General features: G+C 37.3%; 4 protein-coding genes across 6 annotated transcripts; 3 read left to right on the plus strand and 1 right to left on the minus strand.

Moving 5' to 3' along the window:
- The first annotated feature begins 3,123 nt into the window (after positions 1-3,123).
- Positions 3,124-5,989, plus strand: LOC121991733. The gene is made up of 2 exons (XM_042545757.1): positions 3,124-3,357; positions 3,943-5,989. Exon 2 carries the CDS (start codon positions 4,158-4,160, stop codon positions 5,721-5,723), a length of 1,566 nt encoding a protein of 521 aa, XP_042401691.1. The 5' UTR covers positions 3,124-3,357; positions 3,943-4,157; the 3' UTR covers positions 5,724-5,989.
- A 534-nt stretch (positions 5,990-6,523) lies between these two features.
- On the plus strand, positions 6,524-9,541 carry LOC121991735 (very-long-chain (3R)-3-hydroxyacyl-CoA dehydratase 2-like). Its single transcript, XM_042545759.1, has 9 exons — positions 6,524-6,664; positions 6,741-6,826; positions 6,922-6,969; positions 7,041-7,129; positions 7,234-7,287; positions 7,447-7,514; positions 8,945-8,994; positions 9,075-9,172; positions 9,255-9,541. The coding sequence occupies exons 1-9, from the start codon at positions 6,606-6,608 to the stop codon at positions 9,357-9,359; spliced, it is 657 nt and encodes a 218-aa protein (XP_042401693.1). The 5' UTR covers positions 6,524-6,605; the 3' UTR covers positions 9,360-9,541.
- Positions 9,368-11,474, plus strand: LOC121991734 (pentatricopeptide repeat-containing protein At5g42450, mitochondrial-like). Its single transcript, XM_042545758.1, has 2 exons — positions 9,368-9,510; positions 9,607-11,474. The coding sequence occupies exons 1-2, from the start codon at positions 9,403-9,405 to the stop codon at positions 11,092-11,094; spliced, it is 1,596 nt and encodes a 531-aa protein (XP_042401692.1). The 5' UTR covers positions 9,368-9,402; the 3' UTR covers positions 11,095-11,474.
- A 107-nt stretch (positions 11,475-11,581) lies between these two features.
- On the minus strand, positions 11,582-26,289 carry LOC121991736 (sulfate transporter 4.1, chloroplastic-like). Of its 3 annotated transcripts, XM_042545760.1 has the most exons (17): positions 25,872-26,288; positions 25,565-25,613; positions 25,280-25,481; positions 24,970-25,138; positions 22,014-22,079; positions 21,801-21,908; positions 20,339-20,446; positions 20,189-20,254; positions 18,778-18,838; positions 18,562-18,689; positions 17,871-17,912; positions 15,060-15,176; positions 13,990-14,041; positions 13,239-13,377; positions 13,014-13,102; positions 12,139-12,215; positions 11,582-12,052 (listed from the first exon to the last, which is right to left on the minus strand). In XM_042545760.1, the coding sequence occupies exons 1-17, from the start codon at positions 26,175-26,177 to the stop codon at positions 11,759-11,761; spliced, it is 2,073 nt and encodes a 690-aa protein (XP_042401694.1). In that variant the 5' UTR covers positions 26,178-26,288; the 3' UTR covers positions 11,582-11,758. The 3 variants fall into 3 exon arrangements, with proteins under 3 accessions (XP_042401694.1, XP_042401695.1, XP_042401696.1); XM_042545761.1 differs by lacking the exon at positions 13,014-13,102 and having other exon boundaries at positions 25,872-26,289; XM_042545762.1 differs by lacking the exons at positions 13,014-13,102; positions 13,239-13,377.
- Positions 26,290-26,652: the final 363 nt, after the last annotated feature.

Consider the following 26,652-nt stretch of genomic DNA (forward strand, 5'->3'; position numbering starts at 1 on the left):
TCATGATATAAATTACTATAACTAAAAAAATACATGGTAAAAAGTAAGACTTTAACTTTGTTTAAAGTAACATCGTAGCTAAGAATAAATTAGGACAACTCCCGATTAATCCTTTAATATTTATTACTCACTATAAAAAATCATGATGTTAAAAGGAAGAAATTTAAGAGAAGAACTCAACATCATCAGTTTATCGCAATGGATTTCTGCCGCGTGATCGAATCATCGTAGTTAGATTTTCAAACCGGAACGCACTATGGCCAGAAAGTTTACTTTGCACGCAGGAACAGGATATTATCTGTAATACATAATGCAAAGTTAACATAATTTGGAATAAAAGAATTAGCCATGCATATGAAGTTGCCAAGTGGAACATAAACTGATTGAGTAGGATGTCAAAAGACACTGAAAACTAAAAATTAAAAAAGATCACTCGTTCTCTTTCCTATCTTCTTTCGGCCTCATTTTTACCTCTGCTTTCCTTTTTATCTCGTTCCTCCACTATCAAGTATCACCTCCCCATCCATAAGGGTAAACTCTTCTTTCGAGATGGTCTAACAATTAATATATAAAATATTATCATCATGAGATATGAGATTTAAATCTCGATAAAATTAAGGTAAATGTCTCTCTTATGTATTAATCATTATTTTAAAGGATAGTAATCATCCATGATTTACCTCCTCCGTATTAACCCCGAGACAAATTGATAAAAAGCACTGGGGACAAACATATTTATCTTTCATCATCATAAAAACAAACTCTATTATTTTTCCTTTAACTTCTGCCCAACCTTCCTTCTGTGCTCTCCTGTTTTTCCAACCAAAATCTTTCATCTTCTTTCCCAACCTTCTTTTTTTTCTCTTGTCTTCCCACCAAAATATTTTCTTTCACCTTTTTAGCTAATTTTTTTTCAATTTAAGTAGTCAATCCCAAATAGCTTTTTTTTTAAAAAAAAAAAATGATAGGCTCAAGTAAAGAATCTCAATGAAATATTCAAGGATGGAAACATAAAATGATAGAGCTCACAAAAATAAAACGATGAGTCATAAATTTATGTGTCTATCTTGAAACATTTCATTAAGATTTTTCCTTCAACCTATCATAGCTCTTTTTTATAATTCAGATATTAACTTTACAAATCGATTAATTCTAAAAGTATTCGCTCCAAGTCCATAAAATTTTTTTATTAAAAATCAAAGATAAATTTAAAAGTATAAATGACTCGTCGATCTAGAGCCAATATTCTAAGATTATCTTTTCATTAGAGAAAATTAGTTCCGCGGTACGTAAATTTAACTTCGGGATGTCTAGTTATAACTATGGAAACAGTTGCATGGGAGCACCAACCATAAATAGTTGGAACAACTATGAATTTTTTATGATTTATCTTTAAATATTTAAGATGAATATAATTATCTTGTACTATAATAACAACTACAAGATAATTATATTATGATGAACATAACCCAACTAAGAATGGACGGCTATATGCCCTGTTGTTGAAGAGCTTATAAATATTAATTCAAATTAATAAGTTTGAGAGTAGTGCACTTGGCTTATTAACACTCAATATCAAGAATACATGACCAGTTTATTAATATACAAATAAAGTTTGATTAAAAGTTTATCTTAGTTGTTTTTAATCAGTATCTTTGTTATTTGTCATACTCAAACATTTATTGGTAAAAAAATTAAAATAGCGTCCCTAATTATTTATATCCTCGAAAGGGCAATTCTTTTTCAAAAAATACTAAAAGAGCACTCTACTCTGCTCATAACTGATACCCCAAATCACAAAGTGGTATTTCAGCTATCAAATTATTGGCGAGACATTCTTGTAATAATTTTTTAAAGGAAAATACTATTTTGTCTACATATATAATTAAGAGACCCTTTTGATTTTATGCCAAATTTATTTATATATTATAGAGTTTTCCATTACCATGAATGGCTGAAAATCATAGAATAAGGAGAGAAGGTCACCTAGGTCATATCATTTCTAATTATAATTATAATCTTTTTTTAGATTTATCATCCTCATCATATTATAATTTGAGTCAGAATAGACGATCAGATATCACCCCCTAGTAATCTGTTCGGCGGTTTTCAATCGTCCGCTCCAATCTAAATTATAATATGATGGGGACGATGATTTAAAAAAATCATAATTAATTATAATTAAATTATATCGTAATTAAGGTTGGACTATCTTTGATCTATAAGGGGACCTGGTCTCTAGAATAAGAGCCACGTATTTTGCAATTATTTTTAATATGAGAAACCTAATTATACACGCAAACTAATATTTATATTATTTATTTTAAATGTGAGAATCATACGAATTGTTCTCACCATCTATATATTATTTTAAAATATAAAGATATTTTTTTTCCTTTTAAACAAAATTTAATAGATTGGAGTAAATTTTGTTAAAAATTTAATTCTTATAGTTTATATAATTAGTCTATTATATACACATATTTATCTAAGATCATTTGACAACATATAATTTGAAAGGTTGATTTTAATTTGAATAAATTTGTATAAGAAATAAATTTTGATAGTTTAAATAATTTATAGATTAAATTTAAAAGTTTATTTGATTGTACAAGTGGCCTTTGACATATTCTAATTTACTCGTGAATAAATAAAATGCTTTAAAATTTTATCCATTAAGAATTATTCTAAAAGTTTAGTTGGGAGATATGGAATATGATATTTTAGCAATCAAACTGAAGAAAAAATAAAAAAATAAAGGGTGTGGAAATTTTAATTTTAAAATATTAAAAAATTATTCCATTTTATTTTTTCATCTTAAAAATAGTTTTATTAATATTGTTGTAATTTTTTTTATTAGAAATGTTCTAAAATAATATTTAGTTAGTTTTATCAAATTAAAATAATTTTTTATTAATATTTGAATAATTTTAATTAATATAGAAGTACTTAAACAAGGATATTTTAAGAATAAAAAAGGAAACTATATTTTTGGAAAGACAGTCTTTTCGATGAAAATAAAGAAGGTTTCTTTTGTTTTTTAATTTTTTCCCAAAAGCGATCCTTCTGTTTTTGTCATATAACCCCTCGTATTTTACGTATTTCTGTTAGAAGTGCCGAATTTGGTCGAAAGTTTCCGACTAAGAAGGGCGCGGTTCGGTCCGCCTTCTGACGCCGCCCTTTCTCCATCGTTCCCCTCTTTTTCTCGCTTTCCAAATCCGTTGACGCCTCCAACGGAAGCCCAAAATCGAGAGCAATGGTGGATTTGAGGCTCACGAGGGGCTTCATATTCTTCGAATTGGAACCGTAGCAATCGTATTTTCGATCCCGAAGGTGATCTTGTGGTCATGCCTAGCGGTACGCTTTTTTTCTTCCCTTTTCCGCCCTATCTTGTTCTGAGAAAATAAAATCGATGATTCATCTGAAGAAAATTCTTGATGGCTTTTATGCGTTCCTGATCTTTTTGGATATACCGTTGCATCTGTTCATGTTTCGGGCTCTTTTTTTACTTCAGAAAGAGGTTGATTTGCTTTCAGCGTATATTTGGTTTGATTGGACGAAATCGATAGTTTTTAACATTTTTTTTATATGCATTTCAACATTACATTCTAATTCTAACGATTTTGTGAGACAAATTTATGTTTTTTTCCTCATATGCAGGCTACATTTTGGATATACCGTTGCATCTGTTCATCTGAAGAAAATTCTTGATGGCTTTTTTTTGCGCTCCTGATCTTTTTGGATATACCGTTGCATCTGTTCATGTTTCGAGCTCTTTTTATTTTACTTTGGAAAGAGGTTGATTTGCTTTCAGCGGCTTATCTTTGGTTTGATTGGACGAAATCGATAGTTTTTAACATTTGTTTTATATGCATTTGAACATTTCATTCTATTTCTAACAATTTTGTGAGACAAATTTGTGTTTTTTCCCCTCATATGCAGGCTACATTTTACCAGCGTTGGGGTTCTTTGCATCATCTAGGTGACATTGGAATTGGTGGCGGAATATATGGAATGGATCTGTAGGTCTCTTTTGTGGGATGCATTCATTGACTGCGGAGGAACTCGAAACCCACCCATCAGATAACAGGAGGAGCAGGTGATTGCAGAGCTCACTGAATAAAAAGACAGTAAATAGGAAAAGGGGGAGAAAAGGGATGGGAGAAGATCTTCTAACTGCTTTATCCATTGAGAACCATCAACCCTCCACTCTTTTGTCAATGGACCCATCCGGTGGTCTGGTGCCCTCTTTCTCCTATGATGATTCTGATCGTGAGCTCTTGATGGAACGCCATCATAATGTGCTCTTGATCCAACACAATCAGAATGTATTTTCCGGTGCTCCTGACATTAATCTTCCACTTTATGCTGAGAGATCTCCTTCCCAACAATCATGGAACTCAGACCCTAGTGACATCTTTGACGTTGGCCTTGGGTCGCAGATTTTTGATGTAGAAACAACGATCCATGTACCCAAGGGCACAACCACCCGCAAGTGCACCAAGCGAGAGGACAGTATCTGGGGTGCTTGGTTTTTCTTTAGCTTCTATTTCAAGCCCATGCTTTCAGAGAAATCCAAGGGGAAGGTCACATGGGATGCCAAGGGAGTAAATGGCTTTGATAAGTCTGATGTTTGCCATGATGTATTCTTGGTCCAGCATGACATGGAGAACATGTACATGTGGGCATTCAAAGAGAGGCCGGAGAATGCACTCGGGAAGATGCAACTGCGGAGTTATATGAATGGGCATTCCCGTCTTGGTGAACCTCAGTTCCCTTTTAGTGTGGATAGGGGTTTTGTTCGATCACATAGGATGCAGCGTAAGCATTACAGGGGACTGTCAAACCCTCAATGTGTCCATGGAGTTGAGGTTGTATCTTCGCCCAATTTGATGGTTGTATGCGACGTGGACAGAAAGAAGTGGATGGAACTCACGGGCAAAGAGTTTAATTTCTCAATCCCGCCTGAGGCCAGTGACTTTGAGGAATGGAGGAACTTGCAGACCAATGAATTTAAGCTCGAGAGACCTCTTTCTCTACCAAAGAGCTCTCCGCATCCCTATCCCAAGAAGTTGCCGAATGGCTCAAATTTGAATTTGTCTTCACAGATCAATCATTCTGATGGTGATGTGGTAGACCTTTCGCCTATTTGCCGCAAGCGTAAGAACGACTTTTTTGCCTGTGGAATGGAGGAGGATGCGTGTTTTCCTTCAAACTCACATGCTGAGAAAGGCCAGGATATGAACATGCAACAGATTGCGCCCTCATGGTCGAATGAATTTACTGGTGTGATGAGGCGTGCGCACGGCCCTGTGACTGCCGCAAAGACAATATATGAAGATGATGAGGGATATTTGATAATGGTGAGTTTGTCATTTGCCGATCAACATAGCGTGAAGCTTTCTTGGAGGAACCATCTCATGCACGGTATACTGAAGATAATATGTGCCAGTACAGCCCGGATGCCATTTATAAAAAGGCTTGACAGGACCTTCAAACTGACTGATCCCTCCCCTGAGCATTGCCCTCCAGGGGAATTTGTAAGGGAAATAACATTGCCCACGCGAATTCCTGAAGATGCAAAGCTGGAAGCATGCTATGACGAGGCTAGTGCTTTGCTCGAGATTATGGTTCCAAAGCACCCTGTTGGACCCGAAGAGCATGAAGTTCGAGTTTGCATTCGCCCTCATCACCTTGGACCTAGTGATATTATATTGACTTGAACAGGTAGTAGCCATAGGCGTTTGATTCTCGCAGATTTCCTTTATTCGTAATTTCTGTAGCGACAAAAGGAAATCTGTAAAATTACACTGTAAGGATAGTTTTCCTGTTGTTTCTTTCTTTCTTTCTTTCTTTTTTAGTGGATAATGTGCTGCTTATTGTTGCTTCTTCATCTAAGTTGTCAAGTTAATCGTTGTAGATCAGAGTGGAAACTCACTCAAACTTGTAACTAAGATTATGCTATCCATAGTTTCAGTCTTAGAGTTTCTATTTCGCTCAGAATGAGATAGTTATTATTTGTTAACGAATTTTACTTAGAGCATGTGCAACGTTGTTAAAGCTTCAGCGTTAATATCTATTGGACTGTATTGTTTATGTACTGTAGCATTACGTGGCTGTACTGTTCACATAATGTAGTATTAGCGCGTTCAACGAATTGAACGCATTAAAATAGTTGCAGCATTGAAAAATTATATATATATAATAATATATTACCATTTAGGGATGATAATTTCATCCAAATCCGATGGAGGATCCGACATCCGACCCGAATGGAGGAGGGTATGGAAGGACTATCAATATTTGATACCCGACCTGAATATCCGATTAAATAATATATCTACATATATCAAAATATCCGATCATTTAATAGGTATAGATATATTCAGATATAAAATCCGACCTGAAACTGACCCATTGTCATCCCTATTGCCATTAACGTGTCACGCCTTAATGCCATTGTAGATGCTCTAAGAGGTCTGATGCGTTCGGATCCGGATCTCATCTTATTTCGACCCGACAATCCTCTTCCTCGTCGTCTTTCTTTGTCCCGTAACCAGCCAGTTCCGTGTCAGGATTGAGTTTTGGGTCTGTGAAGCGTGGTCATGGCTCGCCCTTTGACGATCTATCTACTCGCCTACAATTGCCTCCAATCCCTCGGATGGTCCTCTCGCCTTCTCCATTCGTCTTCCCGCTTCTCCACCCAGATCTAGCAATCTCACATCGCTCTTCTCTCGCAGGGCGCTCGCCCTCGGCCGGGTCCTCAGCAGCTTCGTCTCGGATAAGACCATTCATGGAGCATATGTGTCCGCCGGAGACCTTATATGTGAGATATTGTTGTGTTTCTCGCTTCGTTTGGTTGTTTTGACTCACTAACATCACCGCGTTTTCTTCTTCCATTAATTGGGGCGTTCTTTGCAGGTTTCTTGCAGACGATCGCCTTCGTCGAAGTCCTTCATGCCGCTTTCGGCGAGTTCATTTGTTATCTCGCATTATTCTTTCTCTTAAATGTGTGAACTTTTTGCTCTTGGGTTGATCAGGCTTGGTTCCCAGTGGGGCTATGCTTGCGCTGATGCAATGGGGAGGGAGGACCCATTTCTTGTTGGCCATTATTCGCCAAATTCCGGAGGCAATATTCTAATTTGCCCAAGCTTCAATTGCTGACATGAAGCATTTTTATTGAGACATTAAAGTATGCAAGGAAAGTTCAGGCTTGTATATGTTTTGCTGCAGGTTCAACATCTCCCATCAGTTTTCATAACCTTTCTAGCGTGGAGCATGTCAGAGGTGATCATAGTGATCTATCATGTTGACCTCGAGTTTTTATGCTTTTTGTTGATATGACAAGGTTATTTTCATCGGCAGTTTAGAAATTAGTTTTTGTGAAGTAGAAGCATTTTTGTTTGATATGCTTGAGTTCCATTGCCGTCCTTCACTTATTTTCAGGCAATAAGATACCCGCATTATGCTTTGAGTTGCATTGGAATTTCTCTGTCATGGCTAACCTACCTCAGGTTTGTTTTCTGCTTGATACTTCTTTTAATTTTTTTTAAAATTCATGTGTGAGCTAAAATCCATATCTCAAAAATGATTTTTGTATATATATTCTTGTATAAGTAAAGTATCCTAACTTTGCCTTTTTTTTACATTAGCTTTACCTAATGTAGGATTAGTCCCGTTTTCTAATAATCATTGTATACTGGATTCTCGAGTTAAATATAACAATGGGATTGATCATATTATCCTAATGCTTTTTCCCAAACTCTCATAAACTGGTTCAAACATGATTTCTTAAACAACTTCTGTTAATTGTTCCATGAAATTATCCATAGTATTATGATTCCAAAGGATAACTGCTTTAGAATTCTAAAGTGGGATATCAACAATGGATGTCAGTTTCTCAACTGCCAAGAGAGTTGAATTGAAATTAAAAAAAATGTCTGAGTGAAGCGAGCTATCATTATTTGTCAAGAATAGAGAAGGCAAAGCTAGTACTTCAATTATTGTAGTGAATAGTGAAGATATCAATTCTAACCATCCATATGCAACCGTGTGATCAGCTATTAAATTCACCAATTTTATATTAGTAAGTTCATTTATGTGATTACGTATGAGTAGAGTAGGAAAGTCTTCTTCGCAAAGAGAAGAAATCTTCTCAGCAGTGACTGTATATGGTGTGAACTCAAACAGTGATGCAAGTTTTCTAACCTAGATTCAGTCTGAGAAATGTAAGGGCTGGAAATTGCCATTTTAGAGATTGCATTGCCTTTTTATTGGAGTTCCATATGAACAACTTAAAAACGTATGCAAAGACCTGCTTCATATGGTAGATATATTTATGGAAGGCATCAGACCAGTGTACTTTCTGTTTTCAGCATGTCTTTTGACAACCGTACACTTAATTTGATTTGCAAACTATATTAATCAATAACCTTTTTGTGAACTACGAGGCATTTAGGTGTGGTTTGGAGTTCTTGCATCTCATGGCTTCTGTATTCGTAATCAATGAAACTACATAATGCAACAATTAGACTCCACATACCAATAGGTTTTTATACATAAACATTTTGCATGATCACACGATTCAGAAAAGTTGCCAAGTGAAAAGAGGTGTGTTTAGATCGTGTGATGATATTTTTCATTTTTTTAGAACCGAGCATCTTGCTCGATTCCAGTTAGAGAATAGTTTGGAAATCAGAACCTTGGCCTCTTGAAGTGCTTGTGCATCTAGCAACACTTGCTGGATGCCAATTGTCACTACCTGATTCGGGACAACTTGCTTGACTGACATATAGGTTTGAATCATCTGACCATTGTTTAAACTCTAGTTCTCAATCAATAAACCAATACATTAGGCCCATCATCTAGCTTCTAGATGTGAGTGTAAAAAACTGTAAAAAATCATGGTTACTTAAAGCAGTTTTTTTTTTGCTGGTTATCTCAGGTACACTGCTTTTATCGTTCTGTACCCCATTGGACTTGCTCCCGGTGAAAGTAAGAATGAGAAGTACATTATCCATATTGATTCAGATTAAAGAATACAGTCTTTCTTCTGATACTCTTGTCCGTTACAGTGTGGCTTATGTACCAAGCACTACCATTTATCAAGGAGAGAAACCTTTATGCTAAATTCTTTAGCAAGCTCGCCATCAGCTACTACTATTTTGTTCTGGTACACGTAACTTTGTGTGCTCTTACTTCATAACTTGCTCCTAATTGCGAGACTTTGACAATGGTTTATTAATCTGTGGCAGGTTGTGTTAATCTTCTATCCATTTTTATGGTTGAAGCTGTATCTGCACTTACTTAAGCAAAGGCGTTCCAAGCTGGGGAAGCATCGTAAAATGAAGAAAGTTTAAACCGAGAAAAAATGGTTAAATTATCTGTTACTTCCAAATATTCATGGCATACTCTATATTTCTATTAAACTCAGCGTGCTATCTAAATGGGCCGAATGGGCCGGACCGTGTCTGGCCCGATCGTTTTCATTTTGCCACGTATAGCAAAAAGGTTAATAAATAATGGGGAGTGTTTTGATGCTTTTCTAGGCAATTTTAAAAGTTTAAAGGAGTTGTAATGAAATTTTCTCTATTCCTCCTCGCACAGAGAGCTCACGCCAAGCTCCTCAAAGCCGGCGTCCCGTCGCCAGAATCCAATCTCGCCCACGAGTACTGTGACTGCTCCGCCTTTCACTGTGCCCGCAAGCTGTTCGACGAAACGCCCCACTGGGACGTTGTCTCGGCGACCTCCCTTTTGGGCGCATTCGCCCGCCGGGGCCGCCACCGCGATGCCATTTTGCTCCTCCCTGGCGTTCTTTCTCTCGGCATCAGGCCCAACGAATTCACCTTCGGCACGGCGCTGCGCTCCTCCACCGCCCTTGGTGATCTCGACCTCGGCAAGCAGCTCCATGCATCTGCGGTAAAGTTAGGTCTCCGTTCTAATGTATTCGTCGGCAGCTCCCTCGTCGACCTCTACGTCAAATTGGCTATGATTCAAGAAGCGCAGATCGCGCACGAAGACATCCAGGAACCAAATGTCGTCTCGTACACCGCACTCTTGAGCGGGTACCTTAAGAATGACAGGTTCCATGACGCAATGCGGCTGTTCGAGGAAATGCCTGAGAGAAATATTGTCGCATGGAATGCAGTGATCGGAGGCTGTAGTCAAGTTGGCCTCAATGAGGAAGCGGTCAATCTATTCCTGACCATGTTGCGGGAAGGTTTCAGGCCTAACCAGTCCACCTACCCCTGTCTTCTTACTGCGGCAGCAAACATGGGAGCGCTGGGGATGGGCAGAAGCTTTCATGCTTCCTCTGTCAAATACTTGGGCCAGCTTGATGTTTTTGTGTCAAATTCATTGATTAGCTTCTATTCCAAATGTGGGTGTTTGGAAGACAGTGTTTCAGCATTTGAGAGCCATGAGGAGAGAAATCAAGTTTCTTGGAATGCTATGATTTGCGGGTTCGGGCAAAATGGAAGAGGCAAGGAAGCCGTAGAATTCTACAATAGAATGCGGCGATCGGGGTTAAAGCCGAACGGTATCACTCTTCTTGGCTTGTTGTTTGGTTGCAGCCATGCAGGCTTAGTGGAAGAAGGATTCGCTTGCTTCAATTCTGTGAAATCTGAGCAGCCAGAGACACTGACAATGGAGCATTATGCTTGTGTGGTGGATTTGCTAGCTCGGTCTGGAAGATTTGAAGAAGCAGAGAGGTTCCTCGAGGAACTGCCTTTTGAGCCAGGAATCGGGTTTTGGAAGGCCTTGCTCGGGGGGACTCATTTGCATCCAAACACAGAGGCTGTGGAGTCGATTGCGAGCCGGATTCTCGCACTGAATCCGAAGGATATATCATCCTATGTTTTGCTATCCAATCTCTACTCAGCTGCAGGGAATTGGAAGAGAGTGTCGATGATCAGGAGAGAGATGAAGGAGAAAGGAATGAAGAGGATTCCTGGTTGTAGCTGGATTGAGATCAGGGACCAGGTTCATGTGTTCTTTACTGGAGACAGGAAGCATGCAAAGACTGATGAGATTTATATGGTTTTAGCTACATTCTTGGACACTGAAGAACAATACCAGACACGTATTTCGATTTAAACTTGAAGCTCAATTGTGTGCTGCAGATAACAGATATACTGTGAGTCCAGGGTTGCCTGAAGCTGATTCAAAACTCTAAAAAATTTAAATTATTTTGGTGCAGTTTTGAAGGAGATTTGGGCTAGATTTCGAGATGGCTATAGAATTTTGCACCAGATTCTGCTATTGAAAGCGAACCACAGGTGGATATAGAGATACATATCTCCATGGCCTTGTCCAGGAGCCTAAGGAAGATCTTGAGGTGGATTTTGAGGTTGTGTAATATTTATTATGTTGCTTATAGAGAGAGATTTTCTTCTCAAGCTTTTCATATTTAAATGCTGTAAGTGAATTTTCTTTTAATTATTTCTCAATCCACGTTGAGAGAAGAGTTCATGATAGATTAAGAGGCTTTTATGCAAGGTGTGTATATTGATTTGTTTAATTTTTATTGCATTTTTTTCACTCATCAATTAGCATCCTACACATTCATGATCCCAGACAGATAGAACTCAATCCCATTTTTATTAGATAGTATAACAAAATCAATCATGATTACATTTCTGTATACAAAATAAAATAAGATGCTCAATCTACTGAGCAAAGAAAATAGTAGTTCAGGAGAAAAAATAATAATAAGGGGAATGAACACTGAGCAATCATGTATAATGTGACTACTTCCAATTTACACTTGGACAACTTCATTGTGTGGCAATAGAGGTTCTTCCGCTGGAGTGGTGCCATCTGAGTCTCGTTGACGATTCCATAGGCTCTGTAGGAAGCTGAACTGTCTCTTTGGTTTCGAGGCAGTGTTGTCTGAAACTTTGGGCGAGGATGGATTCATGTTCTGTACGTGCCGAAGGCAAACCTGCACGGCATCGTGCACTCTCACAAAGAACCATTCCGCGCCAATCAGGTCTATGACTCCAGCCCGCGACAGTAGAAGATGAACTCCTTGGTTCGGATTGGCAATGGCAATCTGAAAAGGCAAGCTCAAATACTGAATGAACGCTTGTGGTTATACAGAGGATGTTCTAACACCAAATTATGATATCATTTAGTAACCTGGATGCCTCTTGGTTTGTACTCCTGGTGCAAATCCTTCAGAGCTTGAACTGCACTCGAGTCGATGTATGCAACAGCTGCAAAGGTTTATGGTTATGGTTTTTGAGATGATGGTAGTTGACAGAGGCATGTGAACTCACATTTTCCCCTTCCTCATGTGCCATAAAGTCATAGACAATGAACCACATCTATATTACTATGAAAAAACAACTTAAAAGTGTTTCAAATGTCAAAGTAAGAAACATGAGTACATTTTTATCCATGAGTATATTTTGATCAATTATATCACATTCTCAAGACATGTAGAGTTCAGGATCAATGGGGGGAGTTAAAGTTATTCAATGACCTCAATGGAATAGGAAAAAAAATGTTCGCACATATAAAATCGTTTGGTTGGGAAGACAGAAGTCCTCTGGTTATTGTTCCTAGATGTTTAAGTTCTAGTACAAATCTAATTTACAGATTAAAGATAAACAAGTTGATAATCTGCACATTGTGAAAAAAAAAACTGTATAGATTAACATCGGATTGACAATTATGAATAATAAATTAAAGTATATACTATTAGGAGTGAGCAAAAATTTAATTAAACCGAACAAATAGATCGAACCGATCGAATTTTAAAATTCAGTTCGGTTTATTCTTTAGACCCTAATTAGAAAAATCGATAAATGTTAATTCGATTTTATTAACCGATATTTTATTGGTTTGGTTTGTTCAGTTTTTTATGAAAAATTCAATCAATTCAGTTGTTCAAAAAAAATTAGTCCGGTTTAGTTAATTCGGTTCGATTTTAACTGAATATTCACCACTAATACTACAATTAAATGCTCACACTAAAGACAAACAGTTCGTGTACAAGTGAGAGTTCTTACGTGACATTTCAAGGATAATGAAATATATTCGTCCAACATCTAATCCACGTTTTGTGCTACTGTCGACATTTAGCTCATATTCGCGTAATCTGACAAAAGTTCGAATGATAATAAAAACTGTATTAAAATTCTTAGCAAGACCCGGGCAATGGAAAATGGAAGGCTAAGTCCTTACTGAAGTTGACATTTCCTACTCTTCTAGATCTGAAAGAAACAGGATCTCACCTGTCTTTAATGCAACTTATGTTTGCAAAATAGATTGGTGCGTCAATTCGGATAACCACAATTCCATTGTACGTGTGTGCTTCAGGGTATTGTACAACATTTCTATATAGAGTGGTTCCGGGAAGACGCCCCAGGACAGCTGAAATGAAATACATCTACATATTAGGTACAGGTACTTGCAGCTACTTGTTAATTAATGCTTATATGGATGACTAGTTTAAAATCATGTTTGCAGTCATACTTATGTTTAATTAAACCTTAATACAGAGCAAGACAAGGTTTAAGCGCGATATAATCTGGTGTGATACAATAAAACCTTCATATAAGCTTATTCATAAAAAAAACATACACAAGAAGATTACTACTCTGCTAAGCAACTACCCAATAAGAGATTATGGACAAGATGTTGTAGAAACAACTAAAGTACATTTCTTGTGCTCATAACTATATCAATCTGGTTAATTCCAAAGCATAATTTAGAGGCTGATCAGTATCCATGTAACTTGGGAATATACACTGAAACAAGCAGTTGTAAATGAAAAAAAGTTATTCTTGTGTACTGCGATCAAACTGATACCAAACCAGTATGCGTTTTACATAATTGTTTGATTCTCCAGTAGCAAGGAGATAATCAAAAGATCCTAATAGAAACTAATAGAGAACTAGTTTCTTGCAAAGTAGGATGTATAAGCAGACAACAGGGCCTCAATAAACAGAAGCACCAGTAATTAATTGAAAAATAAAACTTTACCAATGTGGGGATTTGCTGATTCATAGATGACAAATGCAAGTGAGAAACCAACCTACAAAAAGAACATCTGCACTCAATAGGCCTATTTCAGAGTTCTTTTGTGTTGAATGCACTAATATGAAGCATATGGTGATGCAATATTTAAGTTTTAAGATGCATGCTCATAAAGAAAGTAGTAGAGAACCCATTGACATTTAGCAAGTACTTAGAGGACTATTGACAGAAATCAGCATGCGTGCACGTCTATCATTTCAGGACAAGGAATAAATAAAAGTTAGAAAGTAGATTGAAATTTAGGATAAGATGAATAATATCACCAGCCACATTTAGTCAATTTTGGTCAAACAATATTTTAGAGGTTAACAAAGAGCATAGCAAATTGATTGTCATTTATGATAGAACCAGAGAATCTCTCGTTGAGTCCACAAATAAGACAAATTTTTGTTTGGAACAAACCAACTGTAAATCTTTCAGATGATGTAGAATACAGATTTTTGCTAACATTATGCAAGTAATTGTGTAGTTACTCTTTCAGATGATGTAGAATACAAATTTCTATTTGGTACTAATTCTCTTATAGCATTGGTGAATTTGCAAGCCGATAAACAATGTTAGCTCCACAACTAGACTGAAGTATTCTTTTTATGGATGGACCATTATCAGGGGTTAGACACATAATGTAACTTAAAACCCTGTAGGTGTACTTAATGAATAGGGTGTTACCTTCCATTCTATGAGACATGATTGGAGTTTCAGTCTGTGCTACGGAAATGATTCAATGATTAGATGTGCAAAGACCATTATTTGACATGAAATAAATTGATTTCACCCATACTCACATGCATGGTTCAAAAAGTAGATGTCATAGAAGTTGCAATATATTCTTAAATGACAATAAGCATCAATAGTTATCATGAAATCAGGTAAATACATTGTAATGGACCACCCATATCATTCTAACTGTATAAAAGCTAAAACATGAGATTTGTATCTAAATAAACCAGAGTTTAAAGCTGGTATCAGGTTTGCCTATGCTTGGACAATTGGAAAAAAAATATAATAATACTCACCCCCAAAAGAACACCAATCTCAATGCTAAAGAATAATGTTATAATGAATGTAATCGTCCAGAGAGTAAAATCTTTCTTATCTACACACCACAAGAAAATAGCTTCTTCATAATCCACCTAAAAAGGAAAATATAAAAGAGACATCTGAATACTTCATTATAAATCTAAGCATGAAATGAATACTGAAGGTGGAGATAGACTGCTAAGAATTATGTCTGTATCAAGCATGCATAAATTGTTATAGATGACTCAGAACGGCAGTTAGACAAACTGCCATTGGAACAACATTATTCCAACATGGTGGAGCATACAAGATTTCAATAGGCCATAAAAAGAACCACTAGAGACAATATTCATCAAAATTAACTCACTCTAGTGTGGTTTAAAGCCTTAAGTTTGTAATCAGCAAACCACTACTTATTGGAACCTAATGCAATACAAGTTTTGGTTGGTAAGCATCCATGATACAGGAAGGTTTAAAGAAAAAAATGTAGTCTAGCAACATAAATACCAGCAAATATCAATAAATGCATCACAATCTGCCACAAAGTGTTGCTAGTTGATACGGGTTATAATGAGCGGATCCAGAAGATGACGTGGCAGTCAGAGTCAAGGTGATGTGGCGGTCAAAGTCAAGGTAGAGGAGCATTATGTACTTGGTTCTATTGATCACCCAGCATTAAAACTCTCGGGTCTTGCCCGAGTGGCTCTGAAGCAGAACGCTCGAATAGGGATGACCGACCATAAAGCCGGTAGGATATAAGGACTAGTATTTTACTCTGAAAGTTAAGAAATAATGTACCCGGTCAGTCAAGTAGTCGATCGAGTTCAAGGGAGCTTGTCCAGATGAAAGGCTGACCAGGCTCTAAACACTCAAGCCTTCTAAAACCTCTTTATACTAGATCGGCCGGATAAAGGTCGGTCGAGCATAAGTCTCTCTGTGTACCTCCGGCCGAACAAAGATCGGACGGGCTTAAAGACACTTAGCCTTATAAAGCTCTTAATATACGATCAGCCAGATAAAGGTCAGTCGAGAATAAGTCTCTCTGTGTACACCCGACCGGGCAAAGACCGGGCGGGCTTAAAGACACTTAGCCTCATAAAGCTCTTAATATACGATCGGTCGGATAAAGATCGGTCAAGCATAAGGCTCTCTGTGTACACCCGGCCGAGCAAAGATCGGGCGGGTTTAAAGACACTTAGCCTTATAAACCTCTTTATACTAGATCGGTCGGATAAAGGTCAGTCGAACATAAGGTTCTATGTGTACACCCGACCGGGCAAATACCGGGCAGGCTTAAAGACCTTAGCCTCATAAACCTCTTTATACTAGATCGGCTGAATAAAGATCGGTCGAGCATAACACTTTCTGTGTACGCCCGGCCGGGCTAAGGCTAGGTAGACTTAAAGACACTTTGCCTCATAAACCTCTTTATACTAGATCGGCCAGATAAAGGTCGGTCGAGCATAAGACTCTTTGTGTACGCTCGGCCGGGCAAAGACTGGGCGGGCTTAAAGACACTTATCTTTAGGAAACTCTACATATATGGTCGGCCTGGCAAAGGTCGATCGAGCATAAGGCTTTCTGTGTATGCTCGGTCGGTAAAGACCGGGCGGGCTTAAAAACACTTATCCATAGGAAACTCTACATATATGGTCAGCCGGGCAAAGGGCGACCGAATTTAAGTTACTTGATGTCATATTGTCCCTAAAATAAAGCTCTAACATACATGATTTATCATATGACTCCTTAAATGGATCTTTGGCATATCGTGGGCACTATATTAATCTCTGAATAGATCTTGGCAGTATTTAACATATGACAGAACATATTGATACAATGGCAAGCAATACAGCCGACCGACCTTATGGATCAACCGAGATATATTCAGCAGACAACATTCTAACAACCTGTCAGAATTCTCGGGGAATATTCCTTTGGAACCTCCTTCGGAAGTCATCCTGTTTCCCATTTGTGATCAATTTATAACAACATCCTCCTTCAACAACTTCATAGAAGGTTTATATTCCTTTGGAACCTCCTTCAGAGGTCATCCTGTTTCCAATTAGTGATCCATTTATAACACCATCCTCCTTCAACGACTTCATAGAAGGTTTAAGCTATAAACGACAAAAGAGGTATATCTGTGGATAGAAAAAAGATTCTCGGAGACTCTGTGAAGAACAACCTAACAAACTCTAACGTAAGAAGCCACCTCATGATCACGAAGGTTATGAGAGGTGATATATAAAGGGGGTCTTCTCCGTTAGCAAGGTACGCAATTAGCATCTTCTAAACCTTACTATTGCGCGTATCCTCTATTGTTCTTCTTCTTCGTCCACTTGCCGAAAAACGTGTTGGATTGAGCGTCGGAGGGCCTTGCCAGGCCCCCTTCTCTAGTCTTTGGTCACTAACGCTTTGCTGGATTGTCGGATTGTGCGCAGGATCGTTGAGGAGCTCCATCGCCGGTTAAAGAAGTCCTCCGCTAGTCAACAGATCATCCACCTAAGGCAGCGCGCCATCTCCCTAGCCTTCAGACAGGATCACTAGTCATCTGTTCTCATCTGGAAATATTCTTCTATTCAATTAAATTAGGACTTCTTATATGAAGAATATAGTGGAATATGGAGCTGATCCTGAATCTAGAATGTGATAGTAACAATAGTCAAAAAGCTGATCATATGTTGAAAAGGCATAAGACTATTACCAACAAGTTCACATAATTTTCATTACAGATAAATGACCTAAAGAGTAAAGTAAAAGAGCACAATGACCATTGACCACAAGAAATACAAGAACATTATTCTTACTAGTCCCATGACAGCAGATATCACGATGGCAGCTAGAGCACACTGAAAAATAAAGACAAAAGGCTATGGTAAGCAAGAATATTCACTGATGGAAAGTGAGAAACCAATAATGCATTGCAAGAGTCAACTTAAGACAGATGCTGCAGAAATTTCAACAGTTATCAAACATGAGAACTACCTATTATCCTCTAAAGGAAAATTTTGAGATTGACAATATAAAATCATTTAAAATGATATAAGAATTGGAAAAGGTCACTTGGTGAAGTAAAATCATCATTATGTTCAGCATATCAGTCATTAATTCTCTAAGGATGCCAACAGCTTTAGACAGATCAGGGACAAGCTTAGAACCATGACCTTGAAAATTTTGACTTTTCCCTAGGGACAAAGCAATGAAGTGGATCAAATCCCAACAATTTGTCAAAAAAATAGAAGAAAGAAAATAAGCCAGATTGTTTTATGCTCGATTCTATTATCAAAAGCAGGAACAATCATGTGTGCACAGTCAGAAAAAGAATATACAAATGAACTGATTATTCAAATCAAATTATCTTGGGTGAAAACCTTAACAATGTTATTCACTCATTGTTATATTGCCCATGCATCAGCTGAAATACATTTTTTGGTGTTCTTTTTGTAAAATGTAAACAACCGTACAGATGATAGAGGTAGCTTTATGAAACTGACATACCTGAGGAATGTCAGTGAAAAGTGGTGTCATAAATAAAAGAGCACACGACATTATAATTCCCATCACAATTCCAGATAACCCAGTTCGGGCACCACTCTCATTATTCACAGCTGACCTAGAAAAAGAACCTGTACAAATTTCTGAAATTTCATCCAACAGAAACAAGACAATATGGCATTTCAGACAAATGTGCTTGGCAAGCATAGTACATCTCACCTGTTGAAGGATATGAGGAGAAGAAAGATCCACAAATATTTGCCACACCAAGACCAAACAACTGTGAGAGAAAAAAAAAGTATATTAGGCAGGAATAATCAAGCAATCCATTTTCTAACCGCACTTGGAGCTTCTAAATTACTTGCAGATTGGAATACTATTTGGATTTCAAGTCCAACTACAAAATGTGAAGCTAAAAGCTACGGCAAAATACCAAAAAATAAGTGGTGGTTGATAAGATACTCAAATATATCTGTCAGATAATTATTATGTGAATGAGAAGTATGGAGAAGTTATTTAAACAGAATTCTTACATTAGATTAGGTTTTCTCTTTTTATTGTAATCAAAAGAATTCCCTAAGTTATTTGGACTTAAACATGATACAAATATATAGTCTCTGAGACCAATACTCACTAAGTTGTTAGTTTGCAGGCCTTTTTAAACTGTCTACACCAACCTTGAAGCCAAGCATCTGTGACAGAAAAAGAAGTGACATAAAATAAAGTAACTCTAGCCAAGGTTTTAGGTTGTTGGTTTAAGTAATGGGAACTGTATTGCTTCAGTGTCTACTTGAATAAACAGACAATGTGGATCAGCAAGGTCACACCATATCCACCTGCTCTTCTTTGTTTTTCGCTACTGACTTTTTTCGTCCTATTGTGCTTCCACTTTCTACTTTTTCTGCTTAAGCCTCCTCCCTCCTCTCCTTATCCTATGTTGTCTATTTCCCTATGCTGAGAGCGAATGAAAAGAAGAGGAGGGAGATGGATAAGAGGAGATGAAGAACACTTTCCTGGGAGGTAGCTCACTCGCCCTTTCTCAATTGCCGTTGAAGTCATTCTTCCAAGTACAAGCCAAGTTCGCACTTTTCTGATATGGGAGACACAGGGTAGGTAAGAATAGCATGGATGAGACGTGTGTGGTTAGTAAGTAGGAACTTTCACTCTAGTGGACATGACAGTATTATTGTTTTCAAAACAATTCAGCTCATGTTCATTTCTTACACCTTCCAAATATTTCAACACATCTTTCTGCACAATGTTAGCACTGTAGGAGATCTTACCTCTCTGCGCCTAATTTTACATGACACTAACTAGTAACTAATTTTGATTTGTATTGTTTTTCAAAGATGATCCTCCAAGCTAACCCCACATTATATTCTTGATCAACTTGTCTTTTAAATTGAACTAACCACAAAGCTATAACAATACATCTTTTTAGCTAAGACTCTTAATAGATCATGAGCACTGCAGAACAATCAATTAGCAATGTATTAGCAGTTATTAGCATGAGAAGAGAGTTCACTAGAATGTATATGATCATCAAAGGAACTTGAAATTTGTCTAAATGGCCAAAGGAACTACTGAATGTAGGCTGCACTGCTGCATTACAATTTTTCCAAAGCATTACCTCTTGATTTGAATCTAGTTCATACCCATTTTTCACCGCCAAGGCTTTAGCAATGCCCACAGATTCCTGATATTCACTGTGTTATTAGTTTTAAATAAAAGTACACTATTTCCAGGAGAATAGAAAAAAGATATAAAACAGTGTTTTTACCAAAATGGCCACACCGGTAATGAGTAATGCAGTAGGAATTAGGGACTTGACATTCTCAAATCCTGTAGGGATGGAGAACTTTGGCAGTCCCTGAGGTATATCACCTACCTAATAAATAGTACATAATTTAGATACCTTTAATCCCACATTAAACATTTCAAAACGTCAAGCTTTCATTAGATGGTGCATATTCAACAATTACAGAAACTATACTATGAGAATCAAGAAGCTATTTCCACAAAATAATTTAAGTTTTTAGCAAAGCTAGTCTGGCTGATAAGAATGGATGTAAAGTAGTAAGAAAAAATGATGTTAGGTATCAAATGGTAACTAAAATGAAGAAAACTAAAGTTTCGATCATTTCAATACAATTTTGCCGTGTCTACTGAAGTCAGAGGTAGTATTCCTATGTGCATCAACCATTTTATATGATTTAAAATAGGAAAGTCTTACATGTATCTCTTCTACACAAGGCTCTAGTTCTAAGGAACTAGATCTGCCAGAAGTATAGCCAATAAAGATTAATTTTACTGAAACTTTTGCATCCACTGCTTAATTGTTTTTGTGCTTATGCAATTTATTTTTTTCCAAAATTAATTGGAAGAAATTATGTAACTTTATGCCAAAAAAAAGAATCATAGTTTAAATCTCATATCATGCCAGGCAAAAAGGCCATACATTGGTATCTATTAAGTTACTGTAACCATAATTCTCAACAACATGGATAATCTCTTATGTGTACCATGTTGATATTCGGCATGCTTCAACACTTGTTGAAGTGTTGAAGCTTATCAAGCTGAATTTGACTAATGTTCGTTACTCTTAAAAACTTATTTCTCCAACATGGATAAGCTCTAATTGTTAGTAGTAGAGAAAAACTTATTTGAATTAATTTTGGCATATATTGAAAATAAAGATGAGTAACAATCATTTTTAATTTGATTATCAAATTGATAATCTTATTTTTATTTCTATGAATAAATGATGAAAATCCATTTAAAATCATTGTTGCCTATTACACATTCAAAAGTGTGTTGAATATTGTTGTAGTACATTTAGTTCTGACAAAGCATCAAAACTCCACCACAGAAATGAAAGTTTAAACCTTGTTTGTAGGTTTTCCTATACCATTCATCAAAAAGTGCATTGGTATGCAAAATGTATTTAGCCTTTGCAAGTCATATTTAGGCGATCACTTGTAAGAACTACAATTGGCACAGTAGTGTTTTTTTTTTGAGTTAGTACCAGTGGCATAAGAAATTTGTCAAATATGTCTTGATGAGATTGTATTCCTTTGTATTCTCATGCGTCTAGATTGCCTAGATTAATACAGAAAAACCATATCATCGCGTGATTCTAATCTATCTCTAACTTCCATATGTTTATAGCTAGTGAGTAAAGTTCTATTGTTTTCTCAAAAGCATCAAAATGTAGAAAAAATTCTCAATTTAGGATGTCTTACAACTGAAATTGAATCTGGATGAAATATTTTGACAAAAACTGTGCCAAGTATGACAGGTGTAAGTGGACCAGCTGCTCTAAGACTCCTGAATTTCTTCCTTGATTTCCCCTGCATTTTAAAGCAAGAATATATCTGAATGTTTCTGAAAATAATACGTGATATGGCATGTTGGACAACTATTAGTCGTTGTAAATGTAATATGAAATATAATACCAGGTGCTTCATCACAAGAAGAATTGCCAGGAAAATAGATCCCATAACGAAGGGCGGCCATGAAAACTGAAGAAATCAAACAAGCATTTCTTAGTACAGTGAGTGAAATTAATTAGTTCTTAAAGAAAGACACGAGGAAATTATAACAACAATGATAACAAGTCATGAGATCCAATAATTTAGGCACCCCGTGTAAGGTTATATCTCTAGATATATCCACATTTTTTAAATCACCTATACTTCCCACAAACAGAATTTAGAAACTTAAAAAAACAGTAAAAAAAGATCATACACATATCAAGAACCAAACACACTAGAAGGGAAATAAACCCAATCAAAAACTGTTGGTGTCAACTTGGAAAACAAAACATCAGCATGATAAAAAAAAGTCTTCCTGCAACTATAATTTAGCTAACAAAAACACATTAGAGAGAATATAATTTAATTCTATTGATCAAACTGTGCAAAACTTGACAACCAAATCCTAATATCATCTGATGCCTGACCATAGCTAGTTGTCATGAGCATTGATCACAACATTTGATAATCATGATTCTGATTTCTTGGTTTCCAGTGTGAACAAAGAACATCTATAATGATGCTACAATTATTTTCATGATTTTGTAAGTGCATGATATAGCACTAACAAAGATCCACTTTTGATTTTATGCCATAAGTAACAACAATGCCTTGAAAAAAACTCTTCCTGTAGCCAGTACGAGGCAAATCTAGGTATCTTGAATGGCTTCGGTACTATTACATGAGCTACTAAGTACCACCGGAAAGGTAGCTGTCAAAACCAGTCAGATACAACAAGAATTACAAGAAGTATTTGATAGGAAATTACCAAAATGATAGGCAAAGAGAGATGTATATGAATGCATATCCAATCACAATACAAAATGTAAGTCTTCAACTAAATGTTCTATTGGTTTACTTTTATCTTGGGCAGAATTTCAAAAAAGAAACAACTTATGTAAAACAATTATCAAGGAGTAAGATGGGTGCCTATTCAAATCATGGGAAATCATAAACTTGAAATTTGTCTCCATAGAATCATGTTGTTAGCAAATTCATGAACTTCATACTTGCAAACTCTTATTGATGAACTAAGTTTTCACTGGGAATATCAACCAGCAAATTTGTTGCTTGGAATGCATGTGTCCAAGAAATGGCATTCATATTTTCTACTACATCCATAATGTTTAATGAAAAAGGTTTAGATAAACATTCTATAGCAAATCTCCTATGATATGATAGACAACCTTGAATCCATTGGGCTGATATGAAAATGTTTATTTTGTTGTTTTGACAAGCATCATAATCCATGAGAGGTATGTGAATATGGCTATGCAGTGCTTTGCCAATTAAAAGTAAATAGTGAGATATGCTTGTTAGAGAGTTGTAAGTCTATAAAGGTTAAGGCCTTACTTGTAATGTCTTCTAATCATCGATAATATATACGTATGGTTTCTTGAGAATGTGGAATCCAAAATCTTTACTTAACATTGTATTAGAGTTGTCACCTCCTCTCTCACATAACCAATTAACCATTCTTCTTCCCAAGATTGCGAGCCTGATGCCCTCATTTATCTTGCACAACACAACATCACATCCTCTCTTTACAACATGAGTCACACACCATGTCCCATCTTCTTTCATGTGTCATGCCATCTCCGCGTTGCTCGTCGACTACATGACATTCGTCCCATGTGCACCTTTGCACTGTGTTGCCTCCACTGGCTTGTTTGGATGATCTCTCTCTATGGTACTTCACCACCTAGCCTTGTTGCTTGCTCAATCGATGTTGACCTTCCTCTCAATCAAAATTTGTCCTTGGTTTCCCTTTGTGTTATTGTATTGTGCCATCACATGATCTCCTCCACATACATGATCTCCTCCACATAGACTCCATCGTGTCACTCTCCATCCCATCACTTCATCACACAATCTCCTGTGAATGTTCAACCTCCACGTCATCAAGTCCTCCTTAGTTGTCCTTTGTGTCATCTTGTCGCAAACTAGTGTGGACTTCAGCAAATCAGCTTGTCTCCACATTTTGTTACTCCAACTTCACACTACACTTCTTAGTCGCCACCAGTGCCCTGCGTCGCTCTAGCTCTAAGCATCGCTGCTAAGAGGTCATCAATTATTCTCTTTTCATGTGAGTTTCTTCCATGTGTCATCATTGCCAATGTGCCTTCTCTTCGCGTGCATAACTCTACGGAATCTAGGTCAGTGTGTCCTTACTTTGAGTGTGTCATTTGTTGATTTGATCTCTTTCTCTTAATGTGTGTCACTTCGAGGATCTCCTCTCTCCACCTATGTCATTTTGTGACCATCCCAAGCTAGGCCTATCTTCTCTCTAGAGGCGCCATTCCACAAGCATGTCAATTGGAATTGGATATATTTATTAGGAGTTAATCTCTCCAATATATTCAAATCAACTTGACCGAAAATGTTAGGGACTTATAATATCTCCTATTCATCAATAATATATAAAGATAGGGAGAGCTACTACAGTTTCTTTAGATGGAGGAAACCTTTTTTTCCCTCAACAATGCTAATCAATTTGGTACACATCAGTTGAAGCACCACCAACTCTTAAATTTGGTGGCAAACAAAAATAAAAAAAGGATAATACTAGAGCATGGAGAAGAGATCATAAACTGGCAAGCTCTTACCAACATCATCCAAAAGAATTAAGGATAAAATAACTCAATAAGTATTAATGGAATAAGAAGTATGGAATGATGGATTATCTTTTTTGGTTGATTTTGGATTGGCCAAGAAGTTGGCTGCATAGTTTAAATTAAAGTAAATAGACGATTCACCAAATTAACTGAAGAATTTGATAATACTCTATTTCTTAAGGAATAGAAATGCCATACTACTCAATAAATGTACAAAATTAGATGTGATTTAGAACAGACAAATCCAAAAATGGGAGCCTCACATTACCAGCACCAGCAATTATGCTCTTGACTAGAGGTATTATTTTGCTACTGCGAACTATACTGTATCCGACGAAGTATTTTAACTGGGATAGTGCAATTACAATGGCTGAAGCAGTTGTGAAGCCTGATATCACAGAGTGATTAACAAAACGAATCAGCCATCCGAGCCTGTAGAATTACAGATATTAGTACTAAAAAAAGCTTTCCCTTCTCACAATTTCTGTTTGGCCAACATGCCAATTTGCAGTCAGCAAACATGAACAATCATGTTCAAAGTTTTGCAGATGGAGACACGGAGAGTTCAGTTACCGTAATAAGCCCATTAAACATTCAAATATGCCAACCATGAGCGACATCAATATTGCCAGCTCTGTATACAATTTGTCTGAAGGATCAACGATGGGAGTGAGGACGTTGGACACTAGAAGGGAGGTCAAAGCCACGGGACCAACGGCAAGCTGGCGTGATGAGCCGAATATGGCATACACAAATACTGGAACGAAACCCCCATCTGCATAGAGAATTGCCTTGGAGCACGATTAGTGGGCATCCATAGAGAGGAAATGTGGAGGTAGTAAATACACAAATACTCACAAAGTCCGTAAATTGGATTAAGGCTTGCTAACTTTGCGTACGACATGGACTGCCATTTTTAAGAGCACTTCAATCAGACTTATGAACGCTCAAAGGCAAACAAAAAAAAATACTCGGCCACAAAAACTTTCTTTTAAGGATAAAAGAATCGAATTTTCCTTTTATTGGTCCCGGATTCTACAAGATTACCATTGAGGGAAAAAAAAAATCCCTGCTCCGGACCATGTAGAAGGGAACAGCAAAGACGATTGCCGTGGAAGAAGGTATTTTCCTGATCGTGAAATTGCAAAAATGAAAAAGGTCAAACCTGCGGTACGAGAATGACGCCGACGGTGATACCGGCCATGAGGTCAGCCTGGAGGTATTCCCTAAGCCGATAGTTCCTCATCCATCGGGTGCAGGGGAGGAGGAGCTCCATCCAGTCCATAGCGGACATGCTACGCACCCTGGCCGCCCACCGCCCGTAGACCTCCGCCGACTGCGATTCAAGGGAGGGCGGCGCCGGGGGAGGCTGCAACGGAATCACCTTCACCGCCAAGCTCCCCCCGTCGCTTATAAGGCTGCTGCTACTGGCGACACGAATCACGTCGGCGGAGGCAGACGAACCCTCCATGTTTGGAAACGCCTCTCGTCCTCTTCCCGTCGACTCTAACGGCGGGAGAACCAAAACCGTTTCTCTCTTGGACTCTCCCTTCCCATTCGCCCTTCACAACTACCAATCAGAGTCTACTCCGGCATTGGTTGACTAACATCCTAGGGGTGTAATTCTAAAACCTTCAAGTCCCTGCCCTTTTTTGTAAATCACAGATCTTGCCACATTTGTGACTTGCCCCCCTCGTTTTATATAACAGAAATACAAATAAAGTAAATGATAATAATCAACAAAATTATTAGAAACGTCGATAATATGTCCTCAAAGAATTATAATTACATTTTAAAAATCTAAAATACAAAATAAAAGTAAGTTTCTAAATATCTTTATGCTCGGGCGGATTTTATTAGGTTGAGCATATATGAGTACGTGGGCGCTCGTTCGACCTTAGATCGATTGGTAATATGCTGAGAATCATATATAAGGCTAAATATCT

Source organism: Zingiber officinale, chromosome 6B, assembly GCF_018446385.1.
Source record: "Zingiber officinale cultivar Zhangliang chromosome 6B, Zo_v1.1, whole genome shotgun sequence".
NCBI lineage: Eukaryota > Viridiplantae > Streptophyta > Magnoliopsida > Zingiberales > Zingiberaceae > Zingiber > Zingiber officinale.